General features: G+C 45.7%; 1 protein-coding gene across 1 annotated transcript in view; it reads left to right on the top strand.

Moving 5' to 3' along the window:
* SLC4A8 (solute carrier family 4 member 8) overlaps nt 1–20,145 on the top strand; it is a 64,099-nt gene that overhangs the window by 36,786 nt on the left and 7,168 nt on the right. Inside the window, exons 15-22 of the mRNA XM_024736801.1 lie at nt 2,924–3,029; nt 3,619–3,780; nt 6,598–6,711; nt 9,096–9,257; nt 10,179–10,430; nt 13,157–13,225; nt 16,839–17,012; nt 19,311–19,448. Of these exons, the coding sequence (XP_024592569.1) occupies nt 2,924–3,029; nt 3,619–3,780; nt 6,598–6,711; nt 9,096–9,257; nt 10,179–10,430; nt 13,157–13,225; nt 16,839–17,012; nt 19,311–19,448 (1,177 nt within the window). The remainder of the gene's footprint in view (nt 1–2,923; nt 3,030–3,618; nt 3,781–6,597; nt 6,712–9,095; nt 9,258–10,178; nt 10,431–13,156; nt 13,226–16,838; nt 17,013–19,310; nt 19,449–20,145) is intronic.

Here is a 20,145-nt window from a genome sequence, read left to right as displayed (position 1 = left end):
AAAGCAAAGCACACACAGAAGCATACGCATACACACTCACAAAAAGAGAAAAAGGGGGAAAAAAAATATATTGTTGCTCCCAAAGTCCACCTCCTCAATTTGGGATGATTTGTTGTCTATTCAGGTATTCCACAGATGCAGGGTACATCAAGTTGACTGTGGAGATTTAATCCGCTGCTCCTGAGGCTGCTGGGACAGATTTCCCTTTCTCTCCTTTGCTCGCACAGCTGCTGGGGTTCAGCTTTGGATTTGGCCCCGCCTCTGCATGTAGGTCGCCTGAGGGCGTCTGCTTCTTCGCTCAGACAGGACGGGGTTAAAGGAGCAGCTGACTCGGGGGCTCCGGCTCACTCAGGCCGGGGGGAGGGAGGGGTGCGCATGTGGATTGGGCCTGCAGCGGCAGAGGCCGGCGTGACGTTGCAGCAGCCTGAGGCGCGCCGTGCGTTCTTCCGGGGAAGTTGTCCCTGGATCCCGGGACCCTGGCGATGGCGGGCTGCACAGGCTCCCGGGAGGGGAGGTGTGGAGAGTGACCTGTGCTCGCACAGAGGCTTCCTGGTGGCGGCAGCAGCAGCCTTAGCGTCTCATGCCCGCCTCTGGGGTCCGCGCTGTTGCTCGCGCGCGTCTCTGGAGCTCCTTTAAGCGGCACTCTGAATCCCCTCCCCTCGCGCACCGGGAGACAAAGAGGGAAGAAAAAGTCTCTTGCCTCTTTGGCAGCTCCAGACTTTTCCCCGGACTCCCTCCCGGCTAGCTGTGGCGCACTAGCCCCGTTCAGGCTGCAGCCAACCCCAGTCCTCTCCCTGCGCTCCGACCGAAGCCCAAGCCTCAGCTCCCAGCCCCGCCCGCCCCGGCGGGGGAGCAGACAAGCCTCTTGGGCTGGTGAGTGCCGGTCGCACGATCCGATCCTCTGTGAGGGCATCTCTCTGCTTTGCCCTCCGCACCCCTGTGGCTGCACTCTCCTCCGCAGCTTCGAAGCTTCCCTCGTCCGCCACCCGCCGTCTCCCCCCGCGAAGGGGCTTCTAGTGTGTGGAAACCTTGCCTCCTTCACAGCTCCCTCTTTTGTCTCTGTTTTTTCTTTTTTCTTTTGCCCTACCCAGGTACGTGGGGGGTTTCTTGCCTTTTGGGAGGTCTGAGGTCTTCTGCCAGCGTTCAATGGGTGTTCTATAGGAGCAGTTCCACGTGTAGATGGATTTCTCATGTATCTGTGGGGAGGAAGGTGATCTTCGCGTTTTACTCTTCCGCCATCTTGAAGCTCCTCCTCGCTGCGTTGGGTCTTAATTGCTGGGGGCGGGCTTTCTCTAGTTGTGGCGAGCAGGGACTACTCTTCTTTGCGGTGCGCAGGTTTCTCATTGGGGTGGCTTCTCTTGTTGCAGAGCACAGGCTCTAGGTACACGGGCTTCAGTAGCTGTGGCCCGTGGGCTCTAGAGCACAGGCTCAGTAGTTGTGACGCACAGGCTTAGTTGCTCCGCAGCATGTGGGATCTTCCCAGACCAGGGACTCGAACCCGTGTGCCCTGCATTGGCAGGCGGATTCTTAACCACTGCGCCACCGGACAAGTCCCTAAATAGACTTAATCTTTTAAGAGCAAGTTTTAGTATCACAGCAGAATTGAGCCGAAAGTACAGAGAGTTCCCACACACCCACTGCGCACACACGCACAGCCTCCCCCACTATCAACATCCCTCACCAGAGTGGCATGTTTGTTGTAGTCAGTGACACATCATAATTACCCAAAGTCCAGAGTTTACATTAGGGTTCACTCTTGGCATTGTACATTCTGTGGATTTTGACAAATGTGTAATGACATATCTGCCACTATAGTGTCCTACAGAATAGTTTCCCTGCCCTAAAAATCCTCTGTGCTCTACATACTTATCCCTCCCCATCACCCCAACCCCTGGCAACCACTGATCTTTCTACTCCATAGTTTTGCCTTTTCCACAATGTCATATAGTTGTGATGAAACAGTACGTAGGCTTTTCAGATTGGCTTCATTCTCTTCGTACTACGCACTTAAAGGTCTTCTGTGTCTTTCCATGGCTTGATAGCTCATTTCTTTTTTGCACTGAGTAATAGTCCGTGGTCTAGATGTACTACAGTACATCCATTCACCTATTGAAGGACATCTTTGTTGTTTCCAAGTCTGGAATTGATTTTTTTTATACCTAAATGTAGGACTTTACGGCTTTCCCTATTTTCATTTTGTTGATTTCCTCCTATTGTTATTACCTATTGAGATCTTTTAATTCTGCGATGCTATATCCTTAGAAGGCATGCTCATTAAAATCAGAGATGAAACAAAGTTGGTGGGAATGGCTGTATCAGTTGAGTATACTGGGAGGCAGTGCAGGAGTGAAGCATGGTGAGACTAGGAAGCAACATGGTGGCCAGCGGGACAGGTCTGGTCTGCTCTGGTTTGGATGCAAGGCGAGGCCGGGGGAAGCCAGGGAATGGTCAAGATAGTGGGATATTACCAGGGATAATGTAGCTTCTGTCATAATTCCAAGAGGCTCTGATTTTTAGAGCAAGAACGTGATGCAGGTTTAAGGAGCAAGATACTTAGGCTTGGGGACGCTGTTGAGAGCTGAACGGCGTATCTGGTCCTCCTTGCTATGTAGAGCGAATTTCATAGGAAGAGCCTAAGAGATAGAAACTAAGCAAGGAAACTACCACATCAGATGCCAAACTTGGTTGTCAGCACAATTTAACCCAAGACCCACATGCCGATTTGAGCCCAGTTTTAGTAATGATTGACTGCAAAATCAGGGTGTGGTTGGGTCTCAATGAATAGGACCAACCTCAGGGATCTGAAGTGGGCAAAGGAGAAATAATGTGGGCTTTGGCAATGCCTGTAGCCCTGTCATGACTAGAAATATTTAATTGAATACTTGCCTCCTTCCCTTAGGAATCTTTTTTCTTCTCCCCTCAGCTGCAGGTGTACTCTCCCAGAGAACCCAAACAATCACACCTTACAGTACTGGAAGGACCACAACATCGTGACAACAGAAGTCCACTGGGCCAACCTGACTGTTAGTGTAAGTCTGGGCGCTGCCAGGCGGCTCAGTCTTGTGACCACCAGGTTTAAGGGGACCTTCTAGGTAGGAGTGGGGTAGCCCTTCAGCAAGCTCTGGCATTTACAGAAATAAAGCTTTTTAAAAACTATTCTTACTGACTTTCCTTTCCCCTTCAAAATTCTCTCTGCATAAAGGGAAAGGAGGACTACCTCTCTCTTCTCTCCCACACGATCCCACCCAGTGACCCTGCACTCAGGATGTGGGCGGATGAAATCAGAGAGGGTAGGGGGCCACATCCAGGTTTTGTGGGGCTCGAAGAACATTCAAGTTTGGAAGTCCTCTGTAATAGAAATAATACAGATTACTAGGGCCCTCCTAGAACCTCGTGTTTTCTTGAGACAGTTTGGTTTCCTTTACAAAAGTGTTTTAGTTAGGACTCGAAGTAGTCACCCTACCTGCAAGCAAGAGCCCCACAACTACATGGAGGGCAAGTAGATGCTGCAGGCAGCCTGAGCTCCCCAGCAACCGTGGGATGACAGTGCTGGTGGACTCGGCAGCTATTTCCTCCCTCCTGCCTGCCTTTCATCACCCGGAATGCCTGTTCCTTCAGGAGTGCCAGGAGATGCATGGAGAGTTCACGGGCTCTGTGTGTGGCCACCATGGACCCTATACTCCCGATGTGCTCTTTTGGTCCTGCATTCTATTCTTCACCACCTTCATCCTCTCCAGCACCTTGAAGACATTTAAGACAAGCCGCTATTTCCCAACCAGAGTAGGTAGCACGCTCTTGCATTTCTTTCGTGTCAGACTTCTAACGTAACAGAGCCTGTTCTAGGCCTCCACGGTGCTTGTGAGTAGATTGGCAGGCGCCGAGCTCCAAGTGACCTGATTTTGGAGGCCGTGGCCTTCTCTTCTTCCTGTGTCCGGCAGCCTCTTTCATAGATGTGTGGTGTGGGATGAGGGGTTAATACTTAAGAGGTTTTGATTGAAAAGTGTCAGGTGAGTTTAAGGTGGTAATCGTGTTCTCTAAGAGTGATAAGTCTCATTTGCAGCCTGCGGGGGCAGGTAGCGAGCAGTAGCTGGAGCTGGCTGCTGAAGATAGTAAATTGGGATGATTGCTTGAGATGTGGAGGGGACCCCAGGGTCTCCTCCCTGGGATGGCTCTGGCGATAGCTTATGAAATCACTGACTTGGTCTGCGTGACGGTTTGAAGCCTCAGCCGTCTCTCCCTGACGCAGACGGCATTATTTGTGTCGTGACTCGTTCGGGCAGGGTGGAATTAGAGGCCAAGCGTAGAGTAGCTAAAGGGGTCTTTGCTTTGAGGAGGAGATCAGTCAGGAGGAAGTGGCGGTTTTTCTGCGTGTGCGAGTCTTCAGTTGGGTGCCTTTGCAGAGCAGGATGTGTGAACGGGTGAGGGCTCTGTGGCTGAGGCATTTACCATGCACACGTTCACGATGAAAACACAGTCTCAGACGTCAGTCAACCTGCACGGCGGTTAAGGGAGGCGCGTATGGAGTAAGTTCTGGGGCGTGTTTCCGGTGTGGACGAATTGTGAACAAGTGGCAGCTGTGTACTGACTACTTGCTCAGGCCCGGGTCGAGTGCTACGGGGGATGCAGGAGAAGTTTAAAATATGACCTCTGTAACATACACACTACTATATACAAAATAGATAAAACAACAAAGACCTACTGTAGAGCCCAGGGAACTCTACTCTGTACCTTGTAATAACAGAAAAGGATCTGAAAAAGAGTATATATATGGAACTGAATCACTTTGCTGTACACCTGAAACATTGTAAATCAACTATCCTTCAATAAAAAAATAATAAATAATAAAACAAACTGTAAAACATGTGAATTGTATCTCAATAAAGCTGTTATATGATTTAAAAAAAATATATGGTCCCTGCCATCAGATAGGAAAGGGAAACCCATGAAACAACCATGCCCATAGGAGACAGTAGTAAATAGTTAGATACCATAAGAGCCATAGGAGTTCAGAGGAGAGAAGGGCCCTGGGCCCCAGGTTGGTCAGGATGGGCTTCATGGTGGGGCAGCTACATTTTCAGAGAATTTATGTAACATTCAGAGGAGAACTAACGAAACCAGGGAAAGGGAGCTGGAAACCTCAGGTTTCAAAGGAAAGCAAAGTCAGATGAAGGTGTCAGTGATGTTACATGGGGCTAAGATATATTTGGTTCTGTCTCGTTGGAAGTTCGGATTAAGGTGGGCACTGGGTATTTGAGGGGCATTGTATTTTATTAAAGCTGCACTAAATTGTAGAGTGGGAGAGTCAGTCCCCTAAGGGACAAAATGGTGATAAGTGCTATGGAGAAAAATAAAGTAGGAAAGGAGTACAGGAAGTGCTGGGATGGAGGGTGGTGACCACCACTTTTAAGGAGCAGCATCAGAGAAGATCCGATGGGGAAGGTGATATTTGAGTGAACGTGAAAGAGGGAGCTACCCACAGGGTTACCTGGAGGGAAAGCAGTTGAGGCAGAGGGATGAGCAAGTGTAAAGGCCCTGAGGTGGGAGTGAGTCTGGCGTGAGTAAGAAACAGCAGGGAGGTCTGTGTGGCTGGAGCAGAGTGAGTGAGCCGGGGAGCGTTGGGAGCTGGGTCAGAGCAGTAAAGATGCCAGTGCCTGCGGGCCTCACAGGCCAAGAAGGGCTCTGGGTTTTTTAATTCAGTGAAATGAGGAGCCATTTCAGGGTTTGGGCAGAGGAGTGATGTGATCTGACTTGTGTTTTGAATGATCACTCCAGTGGCTTTATTTTTTTTCATTAATTAATTTTTTAAAATTTATTTATTTTTGGCTGCATTGGGTCTTCGTTGCTGCGCGTGGGCTTTCTCTAGTTGCGGAGAGCAGGCTCTAGGCGTGCAGGCTTCAGTAGTTGTGGCGCGTGGGCTCAGTAGTTGTGGTGCACGGGCTTAGTTGCCCCGCAGCATGTGGGATCTTCCTGGACCAGGGCTCGAACCCGTGTCCCCTGCATTGGCAGGCAGATTCTTAACCACTGCGCCACCAGGGAAGTCCCTCCAGCAGCTTTAAATAAGGACAGAGGCAGGGTTAGGAGTCTGCTGCAGCTATAGAGACAAGAGTCGCTGGTGCCTTTGATCTGGGTGGAAGCCATGGGGGTGGTGAGAAGGGCTCAGATTCTGGGCATGAGCTGAAGGCAGAGCCAACAGGACTTGCAGATGGACTCGATGTTGGGTCTGAGAGAGAAGAGGAGTGGCGCTGCTGTGAGGTTCTTGGCTGGCACAGCTGGACCTTGCTGGTCCCAGGAAATCTTATCCCAAGTTCTCAGAACTGTTCTCTAAATGCTTGGCCTAGATGCTCTAAACAGAACTCCTCAGAGTTTGGAGTGGGTTCCGGTAGAGTTTGTCAGAGGATTCATTCTCCCCCGTCCTATCCACACTTCGGGGATGAACTTGGGCATGTTAACAGTGTCCTGTTGTTTAAAAATGCTTGTATTAATTGAACCATAAAATTAAAGCGTTCTTCTGAGGACGTTTAAGCCTTTTACAACACCTGAGTCTTTTCTATCGTATTTAACCTACTGAAACACGTCTCCAATCCTTTCTTGTGCCAGGTCCGCTCGACGGTGAGTGACTTTGCTGTTTTCCTCACTATCTTCACAATGGTGATTGTTGATTTTTTGATTGGAATCCCATCACCAAAGCTTCAAGTTCCCAGTGTGTTCAAGGTAAACAGATCTCAGGGTACTTGATGCCCTTACGTAGTTTCATAGAATCTGGTCCCAAGTTATTTCAGAGACCTTTCCCCATCCTGCTCATGAATCGTTTAGTCCTCTAAATCTGAACATTGCTCTCGTGCCTCACCGTTCAGAAAAGCAAACTCCTCAGGCTTGGTTGAGTTCAAGTCAGAAAAGTCAGAACATCTAACGTTGTTTAATGAGTGAAGATCATTGTTTATTTTCATTAAGGCTACTTATTGTTTTTAATACGTGACGATTTAAAACAATGGAATATGTGTATTTACATAAATATACGCCAGAGACTGTGGAAATATGGGTCTCTGGAACAAGTCTGGTTAACAGCACTTCATTGAGCATCAGCTATATAAGGGTATCAGGAAGGATGAAAAGGCTCTTTGCAGGCCTCGGTCCCGCCCCTCGAGAATCTTGCCCTATGAGGAGGTGAGCTGGCCCAGGAGCTTCATTCTCAGTCTAGGGCCCCCACCAGAGTAATCGTGACATCTCTTCAACCCTAATTCATTGTTTGTATATCTCTCTCTAATCTATACTGTTTGTCCAAAAACCAATACAAAAAAGTAAAACAAATGATCACAACATGGGGGACTCCAAATCTATTTCAATTTGGGGGCACTAACTGAGTAAACTGAGAAGATGGAAGAGCTGAGCTCAGTTCCGTAGGTCCCCGCAGGGTGGAGAGGAGAGAAAACCTGGGCGTCCTCAGGGACCAGAGAGGAACCAGGAGAGGAGAGAATGGGGGAGGCTGGGGAGGAGGAGGGAGCTGGAACGTAGGCCTTTATCTTGTAAACACCCGGCACAGTTGGCCTTGTCTTCCCTTTCTCTCTCTTGCTCTCTCTGAAGTAGGCCTGGTTAAAAATACCTTTTTCCATATTGCTTGAAAATTTTAAATTTTATTTTGTTGAATTCACTGAAATGCCACCAGTTAGAAATTGATGGATTAAAAAACACCCTCTTTAAAAATATATACGTCCTAGAATATGGCATTCTCACCTTTGTGTGAATGAGTGCAGTCAGCTTTTTCTCTAATACCTGGCTGAGGTTGACCCTGCGGGAGGAATGGATTTTGTGTAAAAATAACTAATCTGGGAGCATTAAGAAGTTCCTGGAAATGTTCCCTGATGGGTAGGCTTAAGACAGTCAGAAGACACTGAATTTCTGGGACATCTGGGAAGAAGGCCTCTGCGAGGTAGGAGAGACGAGAGGGGAGATGGGAGAATGTCAAAGAAAGTGTTGCTCATAGGCAGGCCTCACTTTCAGGAAGCAGAGAAGAAATTTTCTTCCTTCTTCTCTTCCCTATTACACCACATGGCCGCCAGTGACCAAGACCCAGTCTGAAGGCTAGTACTATTACTGATGGGGTAATGTCAGTCAGGGTTTAATAAGTTTTTGTGTTGACCTAACAATTTAACTACCACTTAGAACATTGTTACTAAGGAAACACAGATTCTGTAAACCTTCGGAACCTAAGCTATTCATAATTTGGGACTTGGTGACATTATTGAAGAGTCTTTGAATCCTAGAGTCATAACCAATATGGAACCAAATACTTTGGATGTGATAGTCTTTGCTTTGTTCATTGAGTTTTGGTGAATTCTGGGCCAATTTGTACCCCTGGCCTTTTATCCTCCATCACTACTCGCCAAACAAAGTGAACTTTTCTTCCTCAGATACCTTAGCATTGTTTTGAGCTCTAGGAGAGTTTAGGAATTTTACAAGCACCCAAATAAGGTTTATGAGCAGTAGTCTTACAGGGACATCAGAGAGAGTCCTAGATCACACAAGTCCCCAAGTTCAGCAGTCTTGGGCTCCTTTCTCAAGTCTCTAGTGCCTGGACCCCTGTTTCACTGCTGATGGGAGGAGGTCCTTGGACCAGTCCCCTGAAATTCCATGTAACTGGCTCTATGTTGCCTTTATTTGTTCTGTAGACATACATTATACGGCTTCTGGAGGGGAGCAGTGAGGAGGATAATCAAAGTTATTTATATTTGTCTTTGGAAGTCATTAAGTTCTTTTTTGACAACAGATTTTGTTGTTAATTATATTTTACTTGGGCTAATGTTGAGATAAAGTCACTTTTTCTGTACACAGGGGTTTGGAGAGTAGGGGAGGGAAGTGAAGTGGTAATGAATATTCCATAAGAAGTTGACAGTTGGGGACAGAGTCTTTCAAAAGGGGATTTGGAACAAGGCCATAGATTTCCTGTGTTTCATGCTTCTTTTTTTTTTTTTTTTTTTTTATAAGGATTCTCATTCAGGAATAAAAAGAATTGTGCTTGTTGTGATTCAGTTTGATCTGTTTTGCCCTAATGACTATAGTTAACTTAAAATACAAAAATCTTGTTTTTTTCCCTTTAGCCAACACGGGATGATCGAGGGTGGATTATTAGTCCCATTGGCCCCAATCCCTGGTGGACCGTGATAGCTGCAATTATCCCAGCTCTTCTCTGCACTATCTTGATATTCATGGACCAGCAGATCACAGCTGTCATCATTAACAGGAAGGAACACAAGCTCAAGGTAACAAGAAGTTCTGACCTAGGACTCATAACGGCAGCCTATTATATTTTTTTAAAATTTAGGGTAAGCCTGTTTAGGTCAGGAACTGTAGAACCTGGATAAAATCAGTCATGGGAGGAGCTCATATGGGGTTTCCAGGGGTCTCCAATCCCTCCATTAATGACAAAGATTGGTTTGGAGCTGAAACTAGGGTAGAGCATGATGGTATGATGGAGTCATACCCTTCTCTCCATTACCCTTCTCTCCATTACCCTTCTCTCAAACCTGTGAGGGAGGTTGGTGGGCAGAATTCCTGGTGGTCCCCACGTAGCCACATGGTCTGGGTCGGGCTTAGGTTCCTGATGTTCAGGTCAGAGCTTGGGCCACTGTTTCCTAGAAACAGGTATTCTCTCATTGATGTCCATTATCGAGGTTTCCAGACTGAACCTTGAGCCCAAGGATTCTAGGAGGTAGGGTTGGTGCCAGTACATTTATTAGTGAGAGGCTTCATGCCTCATCTCTATTCCTTCCTTCCCTAGAGTAGGCAGCACCCGTATTTGGCAAGGAATGGGGAGTGTTTGTGGGAACCTGTTTATCTCCGACTCCTGTAGGGTCTACCCTCTAGAATGGTCAAAATGTGGCTTGGTCTCTGCTTACTCTGTCAAGAAAGGATGAATCTTTGAATATGTGAGACTCAGGGTGAGATCTGGGGGCACTTGAATAAAAATCGGATATTGGCATGTATAAGACCAGCTAAGGTTTCTCTTTCTTCTCTGTTCCCTCCACACCAGGAGGGGCTGGAAGACTCTGCTGGAATCTCTGGACCCCTTCCTTCTTATCCATACACTCCTTCCTGCTTTGGGCCTGAGACTCTTAGCTCACTGTCCTATGTCCCACTACAGCCAGCCCACTGATGGTGACGGAGACTCTGTTTCCCCACAGAAAGGATGTGGCTACCACCTGGACCTGCTGATGGTGGCCGTCATGCTGGGTGTCTGCTCCGTCATGGGCCTGCCCTGGTTTGTGGCTGCAACTGTCCTGTCCATCACACATGTGAACAGCCTCAAACTGGAATCTGAGTGCTCTGCCCCTGGAGAACAGCCCAAATTCTTGGGTATCCGAGAACAGAGAGTAACAGGCCTTATGATCTTTGTGCTGATGGGCTGCTCAGTCTTCATGACAGCTATATTAAAGGTAACCGTTCATTCATTCATTAGGTAAATACTGAGTGCCTGATTTGTGCCGGGAATTCTGTTAGGTGCTGGGAATACAGCACTATGGCAAACAGATACACGTACAAATACCTGCCCTGAAGGAATTTATTCTAGTGGTATAAGACAGATACGATGTAGTTAAGAAAGTTAGTTAAGAAAGCAAACACGGTAATTACAGAATATGATGTGTGATAAAGGGAAATATATGGTACTCTCTGTAGTACTATAGAGAATTAAGGGGAGATGTTTTAGTTACTATGGTCAGAGAAGGCCTCTCTAAGGAGATGGTATTTAAGATGAGATGGAGCCAGCCATGCCATGGATGGTGGGAGAGGGCGTGGGGGAAGGGAGAAAAGCAGTCTAGACAGGCCCTGAGGTGGGAAATAGTGATATGTGTTCTAGGAGATACCAGGGCTCAAGGGTGTTGAGTTAAGGCAAGAGCACTGAGATGAGATTGAAGAATAGGCAGGGGCAGATCACGCAGGGCCTCGCTGACACTGGTAAAGGTAACCTTTGAAGGGTTTTAACAGGAGAGGGACATGATCCATTTAGTATTTTAAAAAGATCTCTCTGGCTGATATCTAGAGAATAAGTTTTTAAGGTTGAGGAAAAATAGAGGCAGAGAGACTGGTGAGTCTATTACAGGTGAGAGAGGATGGTGGCTTGGATGAGTAAGTTGGTAGTAGGGATGCATAGATATCTCAGAGGAGATCCAAAGGTCTTGCTGGTCGACTGGATATGGAATGGGGTGAGGAAAATGGAAGCATCAAAATGCCTGCTAGGTTTCTGACTTGACCATCTGTGTGGAGAGTGATGGCATTTAAGAGGGAGAAGACTGTTATGAAGGAGGAAGTGATTTTATAAGGGGTGGGCGTGGTCAGATTTGAGTGAGATGTCTGGGAGGCATCTGAGTGAAGAGGCTAGAGGAGGCTTCTGGGCTAAAAATATAAATGTGGGAGTTAACAGCACATCGGTGGTATTGAAAGCCAAAAGAGTGGATGAGGGAGAAAGGTAGATATAAAAGAGGAGGACTAGAGAGAAGAGCAGAGTCTAAGGAGAGCCGATATTTCGAAGTGGGGTAGAGGAGGAGATAGCAACAGAGGCTCAGAGGAGCTGCTGGCGGCGGAGGGGGGACACCGGCAGGCTGTGATGTCAGGGAAGCCAAGCAAGGGGAGTGATTGGTCAGAAACTGTCTGGAAAGATGAAGACTAAATCAAGGCCATGGGGTTTGGCAACATGGAGGCCTAACGGGACTTGACAAGAGCAGATTCATTGGAACAGTAGAGCAGAAGCCAAATGACAGGGGCCGGAGAGTAAACAGGTGGTGAGGAACTAAAGGGCATGTGGGCAGACAACTCTTTCAAGAGGTTTTTTTTCTGTGAAGTGGAACAGAAAAATGGGCAGTGGCTGGTGTGACATGTGGGGTGAAAAGAGGATTTTTGGACAGATGGAGCCACCTTGAAAATGAGAAAAAAATTTTTTTTGTGGGTGTAAGACCTGCATCTGGGAAAAATAGAATAAAAAGGAAAGCTCTATCTGCAAGCCCCAACCATTCCGGAGCACTTAACTTATCTCCTTTGCCTCCTTCTCCCTCTTTTTGATGAATTGTCAACCACCTCAGCCTGCACTGCAAATGCTATTTAAGGGTGAGAAGTGGGAGAGGAGGGAAAGGATTCTGAACCATCTTCCTGTCCCCTTACCTTCCACTTAATCTTGCCACCTCTCCTCATGGCCCTGCCCCCTTCTACTCTCTGTCCCTAGCCCTAGGTGCCTCTGGTCTAGGTGCCATCTGGAGGAGCCCAAAGGTCGCTGCTCCTCTGGGAATGTAACCATGAAGGCCTGGTGGTGGGCACTGCCTGGCCTTCCTGTAACTGTCTCAGGGGGATTCTTTTAGGAAACCATTCAATAGTTCTTCCAACCAGGTTAGCACCAAATTGAGATGTCTACTCGCTCTAGAGCTGGAGCAACGTAAAATCCAATGGGGATTTTATGGTTCAAAGAAGAATTATGTTTGGGAATGTTCTTTAGCCTCAGAATAAAAGCAAGTCGAGTTTAGTCTTTGCAAAAAGACTTTCCTTGCCTTGATTCCATAGGCCTCATTGCTCTACCTCATAGAGTTGCTCTGAAAATTACCTAGATTGATATAATGTGGTAAGTATGTATAGTCAAGTGGAGTAGAGTAATGTTGATATTTCTCCCCAAATTATTCCTTCTCTGTTAAGATAACCTCCCTACTCCTGCCCTCAAGTCTCTGGTTAGTAGAAAAGCAAATGTTATTAGTCTATATTAAAATACACCAAATCCCTGAGGAGATGATTCTGCGATTAGAAAAGATTTAAAACGTTTCAGTTCCGTAAAAGAGATATGTGTGTGTGTGTGTGTGTGTATGTGTGTGTGTGTGCGCCCATTTCCCTGGAGGAGGAAGAGCCAGATGGGGAGAAGAAGATGTGAGACCTATGATTTAACCAGGACCAAATTACACTTACGTGTAATCATTTCATTTCAGAACAAAATGATTTTTTATCGTTGTCAGCGTCTGTTTTTGCTTCTACTTCTAAATCACGTAAAGGCAGCAGAAACGAATGCAGCATCTATGCAGTGATTTTGTGACTTGGCGTCCTTCTTGGAGATTTGGAAGTTTATATAATCTTGAGTGTGCTATGATACCAAATTTAATTTCTGGCCTTTCTGCCCTTTCGTCTTCAGTTTATCCCGATGCCGGTACTCTATGGAGTTTTCCTCTACATGGGAGTGTCTTCACTACAGGGAATTCAGGTATTGCATGGTTCAGCCAGGCAGTGTCTTCTCTTGGTGAGCTCACCTGTCCTGACCAGGGAAAGACAGCCTCCCTAGGGGAGCACAAACCAGTTCTTGAGAAACCATTTCCTAGTCTTGCTGCTTCAGCTATTTTAGACATTTCTTTGGGCTTTGGGCAAAATAGGGTCATGTTGGCATGAGCGCACAGAGACTTTCAGGGTGGCCTGATTCAATGTCATGGTTCCAGTCATTTGTCAGTTATTCAACAGACAATCATCAGGCACGTATTAAACACATTTTGTCAGATGCTGGTAAACTTAGATCTGAAAGGTTGGTCAAGAATTAAACTGACGTCCACACATGGACAACACTAGGTTTAGTGCCAGGCTAAAGTGTGAGGTGGGGGGGCGGGTTTAACTGGGGGTGCATTGGTGAAGAGATTGGGGAGTCGTGGGAGCTGCTCCAGGTAAGCAGGTATTACTTCCTGCCACACTCTGCCTTTTCCCATCTATCAACTCATTCCTCTGAGTCCTTTGAACAGAGAGAATCAGGAGGTAACTTGGGTACCCAGATAATTTGATAGTTTAGCCACTTCTTATACTGGTGGCTCGTTCCTCTTTGTTATTTTACAATGTCTAGTGGTCACTGTTATGCACTGAGTTCTAATGTGACTTTGGGCAGGTTATTTATTTATTTAAAATTAATTTTTATTGGAGTGCAGTTGCTTTACAATGTTGTGTTAGTTTCTGCTGTACAGCAAAGTGAATCAGCTATATGTATACATATATCCACTCTCTTTTAGATTTCCTTCCCATTTAGGTCATCCCAGATCACTGAGTAGAGTTCCCGGTGCTCTACAGTAGGTTCTCATTAGTTATCTATTTTATACGTAGTAGTGCATATATGTCAATCCCAATCTCCCATTTCATCCTACCCCGCCACCCCTGGTAACCAGAAGTTTGTTCTCTACATCTGTGACTCTATTTCTGCTTTGGAAATAAGTTAATCTATACCATTTTTCTAGATTCCATATATAAGCGATATTATACGATATTTCTTTTTCTCTTTCTGACTTACTTCACTCTGTGTGACAGTCTCTAGGTCCATCCACATCTCTGCCAATGGCACTATTTTGTTCCTTTTTATGGCTGAGTAATATTCCATTGTATATATATACCACATCTTCTTTATCCATTCCTCTGTCAATGGACATTTAGGTTGCTTCCGTGTCCTGGCTGTTGTAAATAGTGCTGCAATGAACATCGGGGTGCATGCATCCTTTTGAATTATGGTTTTCTCCAGATACATGCCTAGGAGTGGGATTGCTCGGTCACATGGTAGCTCTATTTTTAGTTTTTTTTTTTTTTGTGGTACGCGGGCCTCTCACTGTTGTGGCCTCTCCCGTTGTGGAGCACAGGCTCCGGACGCGCAGGCCCAGCGGCCATGGCTCACGGGCCCAGCCGCGCCGCGGCATGTGGGATCCTCCAGGGCACGGGCACGAACCCGTGTCCCCCGCATCGGCAGGCGGACTCAACCACCGTGCCCCCAGGGAAGCCCTATTGTTTGTAGATTTTTTTTTTTTTTGTGGTACGCGGGCCTCTCCCTGTTGAGGCCTCTCCCGTTGTGGAGCACAGGCTCCGGACGCGCAGGCCCAGCGGCCATGGCTCACGGGCCCAGCCGCGCCGCGGCATGTGGGATCCTCCAGGGCAAGGGCACGAACCCGTGTCCCCCGCATCGGCAGGCGGACTCAACCACCGTGCCACCAGGGAAGCCCTATTGTTTGTAGATTTTTTGATGATGGCCATTCTGACCAGTGTGAAGTGATACCTCATTGTAGGTTTGATTTGCATTTCTCTAATAATTTGTGATGTTGAGCATTTTTTCATGTGCCTCTTGGCCATCTGTATGTCTTCTTTGGTGAAATCTCTATTTAGGTCTTTTGCCCATTTTTTGATTGGGTTGTTTTTTTTTTGATATTGAGCTGCATGAGCTATTTGTATATTTTGGAGATTAATCCCCTGTCAGTCGCTTCATTTGCAAATATTTTCTCTCATTTTGAGGGTTATCTTTTCGTTTTGTTTATAGTTTCCTTTGCTGTGCAAAAGCTTTTAATTAGGTCCCCTTTATTTATTTTTGTTTTTATTTTCATTACTCTAGGTGGTGGATTTGAAAAGATCTTGCTGTGATTTATGTCAAAGAGTGTTCTGCCTATATTTTCCTCTAAGAGCTTTATAGTATCTGGCTTTACATTTAGGTCTTTAATTCATTTTGAGTTTATTTTTGTGTATGGTGTCAGGGAGTGTTCTAATTTCATTCTTTTATATGTAGCTGTCCAGTTTTCCCAGCACCACTTATGAAGAGACTGTCTTTTCTCTATTATATACTCTTGCCTCCTTTGTCACGGATTAGGTGGCCACAGGTGCGTGGGTTTATCTCTGGACTTTCTATCCTGTTCTGTCTGATCTATATTTCTGTTTTTTGTGCCAGTACAGTACTGTTTTGTTCATTGTAGCTTTGTAGTATAGTCTGAAGTCAGGGAGCCTGATTCCTCCAACTCCTGGGCAGGTTATTTAATCTCTCTGGGTCTCTGTTTTCCTTTTTATAATATAAGATGGTCATATTTTCTATATCCAGAATGTTATGAGATTTCATTTTTAAAAAAAGAAATTTATTTATTTATTTATTTATCTTGGGTGAGTTGTGTCTTTGTTGCTGTGTGCGGGCTTTCTCTAGTTGCGGCGAGTAGGAGCTACTCTTCTTTGTGGTGTGCGGGCTTCTCATTGTGGTGGCTTCTCTTGTTGCGGAGCACAGGTTCTAGGCGGGTGGGCTTCAGTAGTTGTGGCTTGTGGGCTCTAGAGCGTAGGCTCAGTAGTTGTGGCGCATGGGGTTAGTTGCTCCGCAGCATGTGGGATCTTCCCCGATCAGGTCTCGACCCTGTGTCCCCTGCATTGGCAGGTGGATTCTTAACCACTGTGCCACCAGGGAAGCCCCATGAGATTTCATTTTATCTTTTTACTTTTTAAAATATATATATATTTTTTGAACATTTTATTTATTTATTTATTTGGTTGCACCAAGTCTTAGTTGTGACAGGTGGGCTCCTTAGTTGTAGCTTACCGGCTCCTCACTTGTGGCACACAAACTTTTTAGTTGCGGCATGCATGTGAGATATAGTTCCCTGGCCAGGGATCAAACCTGGGTCCCCTGCATTGGGAGTGCAGAGTCTTAACCACTGTGCCACCAGGGAAGTCCCTATCTTTTTACTTTAAATAATCAGTAAAAAGCTCCAAACTCCTCAAAGGACAAACAAAAGATTTGGTCTTGTAAGCAGAAAGATACCACTGCTTATTTTGTTTTCAACACTCCCTGAGAAAGATCTCTCTCAGGAGCTAGAGTGTGGGAGAGGAGAGAGAAAGCTGAACCCAGAATTAGAAGAGATAGGTTCAGATTTTGACTCTGTCACTTACCAACCTTGGTCAAATTACCTGTTCTCTTTGAGACTCAGTCTCCCCTTCTGTCAGGTAGAAACGGTATTACCCACCTTTCGGAGCAGGTGATATAAGAGATATGAATGGGATTAACGAGGCCCAGAGAAACCACCTGAAAATAAATGCCAGTTCCCTCCTTTCAGTTCTTTGATCGTCTGAAGCTCTTTGGGATGCCTGCAAAGCACCAGCCAGACTTCATCTACCTTCGACACGTGCCGCTGCGCAAAGTGCACCTCTTCACCCTCATCCAGCTGACCTGCCTCATCCTGCTTTGGGTCATCAAGGCATCTCCAGCTGCCATTGTCTTTCCAATGATGGTGAGTTTAAAAGGTATTATTCTTTATTTTAAAAAACAGTGATACAATATACATAACGTAAAGCTTACCATCTTCACTATATTTAAGTGTACAGTTCAGTGGCATTAAGTACATTCACAGTGTTTGGGCAGCCATCACCGCCATCCACCTCCAGAAGGTCTTTCATCTTGCAGAACTGAAACTCTGTACCGATGAAACAGTAACTCCCCATTTCTCCCTCCCCTCCGTCCCTGGAAACCACTATTCTAGTTTCTGTCTCTGTGAATTTGACTCCTCTAGTTACCTCATGTGAGTGGAATCGCAGTATTTTTCCTTTTGTGACTGTCTTGTTTCGCTTAGCATAACGTCTTCAAGGTTCATCCATGTTGTGGCATGGTGGGTTTTTTTGGATAACAGCCATCCTAATGGGTGTGAGTTGGTATCTCATTGTGGTTTTGATTTCCCTAATAATTGGTTGAGCATCTTTTCATGTGCTTATTGGCTGTTTGTATATCATCTTTGGAGAAATGTCTATTCAAGTCCTTTGCCCATTTTAAAATAAGGTGATAGGTTTTTTTGTTGTTGAGTTTTAGGAGTTCTCTATATATTCTGGATGTTAATCCTTTATTGATGGTGAGTTTTTGTTTTTTGGTAGGTCTTTGCAGGAGCAGCATTATTTTGAGGACCTTGAGGTGTGGATGCATGTGTGTAGTAGTTTACCATGTTTACTTTTAAGGCTACTAGTCTGCCTGTCTGTCTTTCTGAATTTCTTTCTCTCTCTCTCTCTTTCTCTCATATATCTGACATGGAGAGGACTCTTCATGTTTGCAGTAACTTGCATATTACCTCAAAGCAATATGGTTCCTATTTAGAATTTACTGCAATCAGAAGTGTCTATAGTGGTGGAAATGCACCATTTCAAGCCACTGGGAAAGAGGAAGAGGTTGGTCTAGCACTGATAAGTGACTGGGACATCCTTGCCTCTTTTCTAACTGAAGCAAGTGCTTTGGAAAGGAGACCAGGAAAGCTGAACTGTGTGGTTCAGCAATAGGTGACAACCTGTTTTCTAAAACTAGGGTGATGATGAAATTCTTGCCACCTGACCACCTCACTGTTCCATCTTGTCCTCTTGATGCCTTCCTGTCTCTGGCTCACTCTGTGTCATGAGGATGCTGAGATTTCAGTGGACTCTTTGAAAGTTACCCAAAGGGTGGGCCTCAGAAGGGAAAAGCCAATGAGGGTAATGTCTGGTACTCATTTAGTTACTTTTGAACTCTGTCTTACTGGGAGAATATTCAAGGGTGAGGAATCTTTGGGGTCCTTTTCCCCTAATCTCCTAGATATATACCCTCCTGATGGGTGTCTCAATTTTGTCAGAATACACGTAGGGTTCTGCATTTGGGTGTTATGTTCAGGGCTTGAGTGTTTGGTTAAAGAAATAGCAAATTCCTGGCAACTCCTGGAAGGGATACTATGAATTTTGGCTTTATTGGGAAAATATTCATTGAAATTAGGGAGAAATGAATTTAATTAGCCTGATTTGCCCCATGCCTGGTCCAGTCACCAAATTTAGCTGGTGAATACCAGTCAGTCCAGGCAGGTCATTCTGGGTTATTATTGGTTCTCCTTTGGCTGAAATGGCCCTCATGGGGAGAAAGTGGAGCAGCAGTTGAGATCCCTGGTCGTTTCCATTGAGGAAATTAGCTGTCAGATTTTAGGTGAGTCACTTTCTCTCCCTGGGCCTCAGTTTCCTCATTTATAAAATGAGTGTCAAGCCAGGCCAGAGGGCAGAGACAAAAATCACTCGAGATCCATGACACAGGCATAAAGCAAGGATTTTGTGAGTAAATGTATAGGCAGAGGATCAGAGGAAATCCAGACGGTCCTTCAAGGCCCTCTCACCCCCTGGTGACCCATGTTTGGTTTGAGCTTGGCTGGCCCCACCAAAGCCATCTCCTGGAGAGGTTCGCTACCCCCAGGCTGCCTGGTAGCCCTTCCTGCTGGCCTCAAGCCGGGGGAAGGCGGCTCTTAAGGCCATCTGCCGATGAAGGGTTCCTCTTTTCAATAAAGGAATTAAATTAGTTCAGTTAGGGCATCAGTAAGTTGTAGGGTTGTTATGATGAGAGTTAAATAAACTATTGTATAGAAAACACTTAACTTCGTATCTGGTTCAGAGAGCCTCAATAAAGGCAAATATTATGATTATTATGAGTTTGATTTTGCTTGACATGTTCTAGTCTGCTGTGAGAATAAGACTTTGCTTTTAAACTCCAGGGAGGAAATGAGCCCCCCTAATTCACTTTCTTTATTTTTCTTCAGGTTTTGGCCCTGGTCTTTGTCAGGAAAGTCATGGATCTCTGTTTCTCTAAGCGGGAGCTGAGCTGGTTAGATGATCTCATGCCGGAAAGCAAAAAGAAGAAGTTGGATGATGCCAAAAAGAAGGCCAAGGAGGAAGAGGTCATAGTTCTTGCACCAACTGCAGACTTTGGGGCAGCTTCAAATTACAGAACATAGGAAGGGCCACCTGAAAAGTCAGCATGTCTCGAATCCCAAGGGTTATATTTAGGAGTGGGGAAGATTACTCCAAAGATATTCTTAGCCGATGTCTGTCCTTCATCGTCAGATTTGATAACCGGTTGTTTTCCCTCTCTTTATCTACAGTCTACTCATCAGGTTCACACTTAGAGTATGAACATGGAATCTGCTCTTATTATCAGATCAAATGGTTCATGTTCTCCCAAAGGTCTAAGTTGACAAGTATAAAAAACCTACTGTTTTCCGAGAGTATTTGTCACGTACCTAACTGCAGATGTTGTGGTTCGCAAAGATAACTTGCATAGGACTTTCTGTCCTTCCTCATTTCCCTCAGCACTTGGCATCTGCCATCCACACAATGGACCTTCAATCAATGGCCTATACGTGCAAAGAATGGATGTGTAGCAAAATGAAAATACCAGGCCAAGAATGAGCCTGAAAGTATTTCCAAATACAGTTAGTGCCTGAAATAGTGTCCTTTGAAATTCTTTTTTTTTTTTTTTTTTTTTTTCGGGACCTATTTGTCTACATAATTGGGATCATATGGTATATTTAGAATTGTACATGCTGATTCAGGGGAAGGGCAGTGTTTACAAATACATTTTTAAAATAAAGAAAA

This window comes from Neophocaena asiaeorientalis, unplaced genomic scaffold (genome assembly GCF_003031525.2).
Source record: "Neophocaena asiaeorientalis asiaeorientalis breed wild unplaced genomic scaffold, Neophocaena_asiaeorientalis_V1.1 scaffold134, whole genome shotgun sequence".
Classification (NCBI taxonomy): Eukaryota; Metazoa; Chordata; class Mammalia; order Artiodactyla; family Phocoenidae; genus Neophocaena; species Neophocaena asiaeorientalis.
Note: the sequence above shows the minus strand (reverse complement) of the source record. Positions and strands in the feature narration are given on the sequence as shown.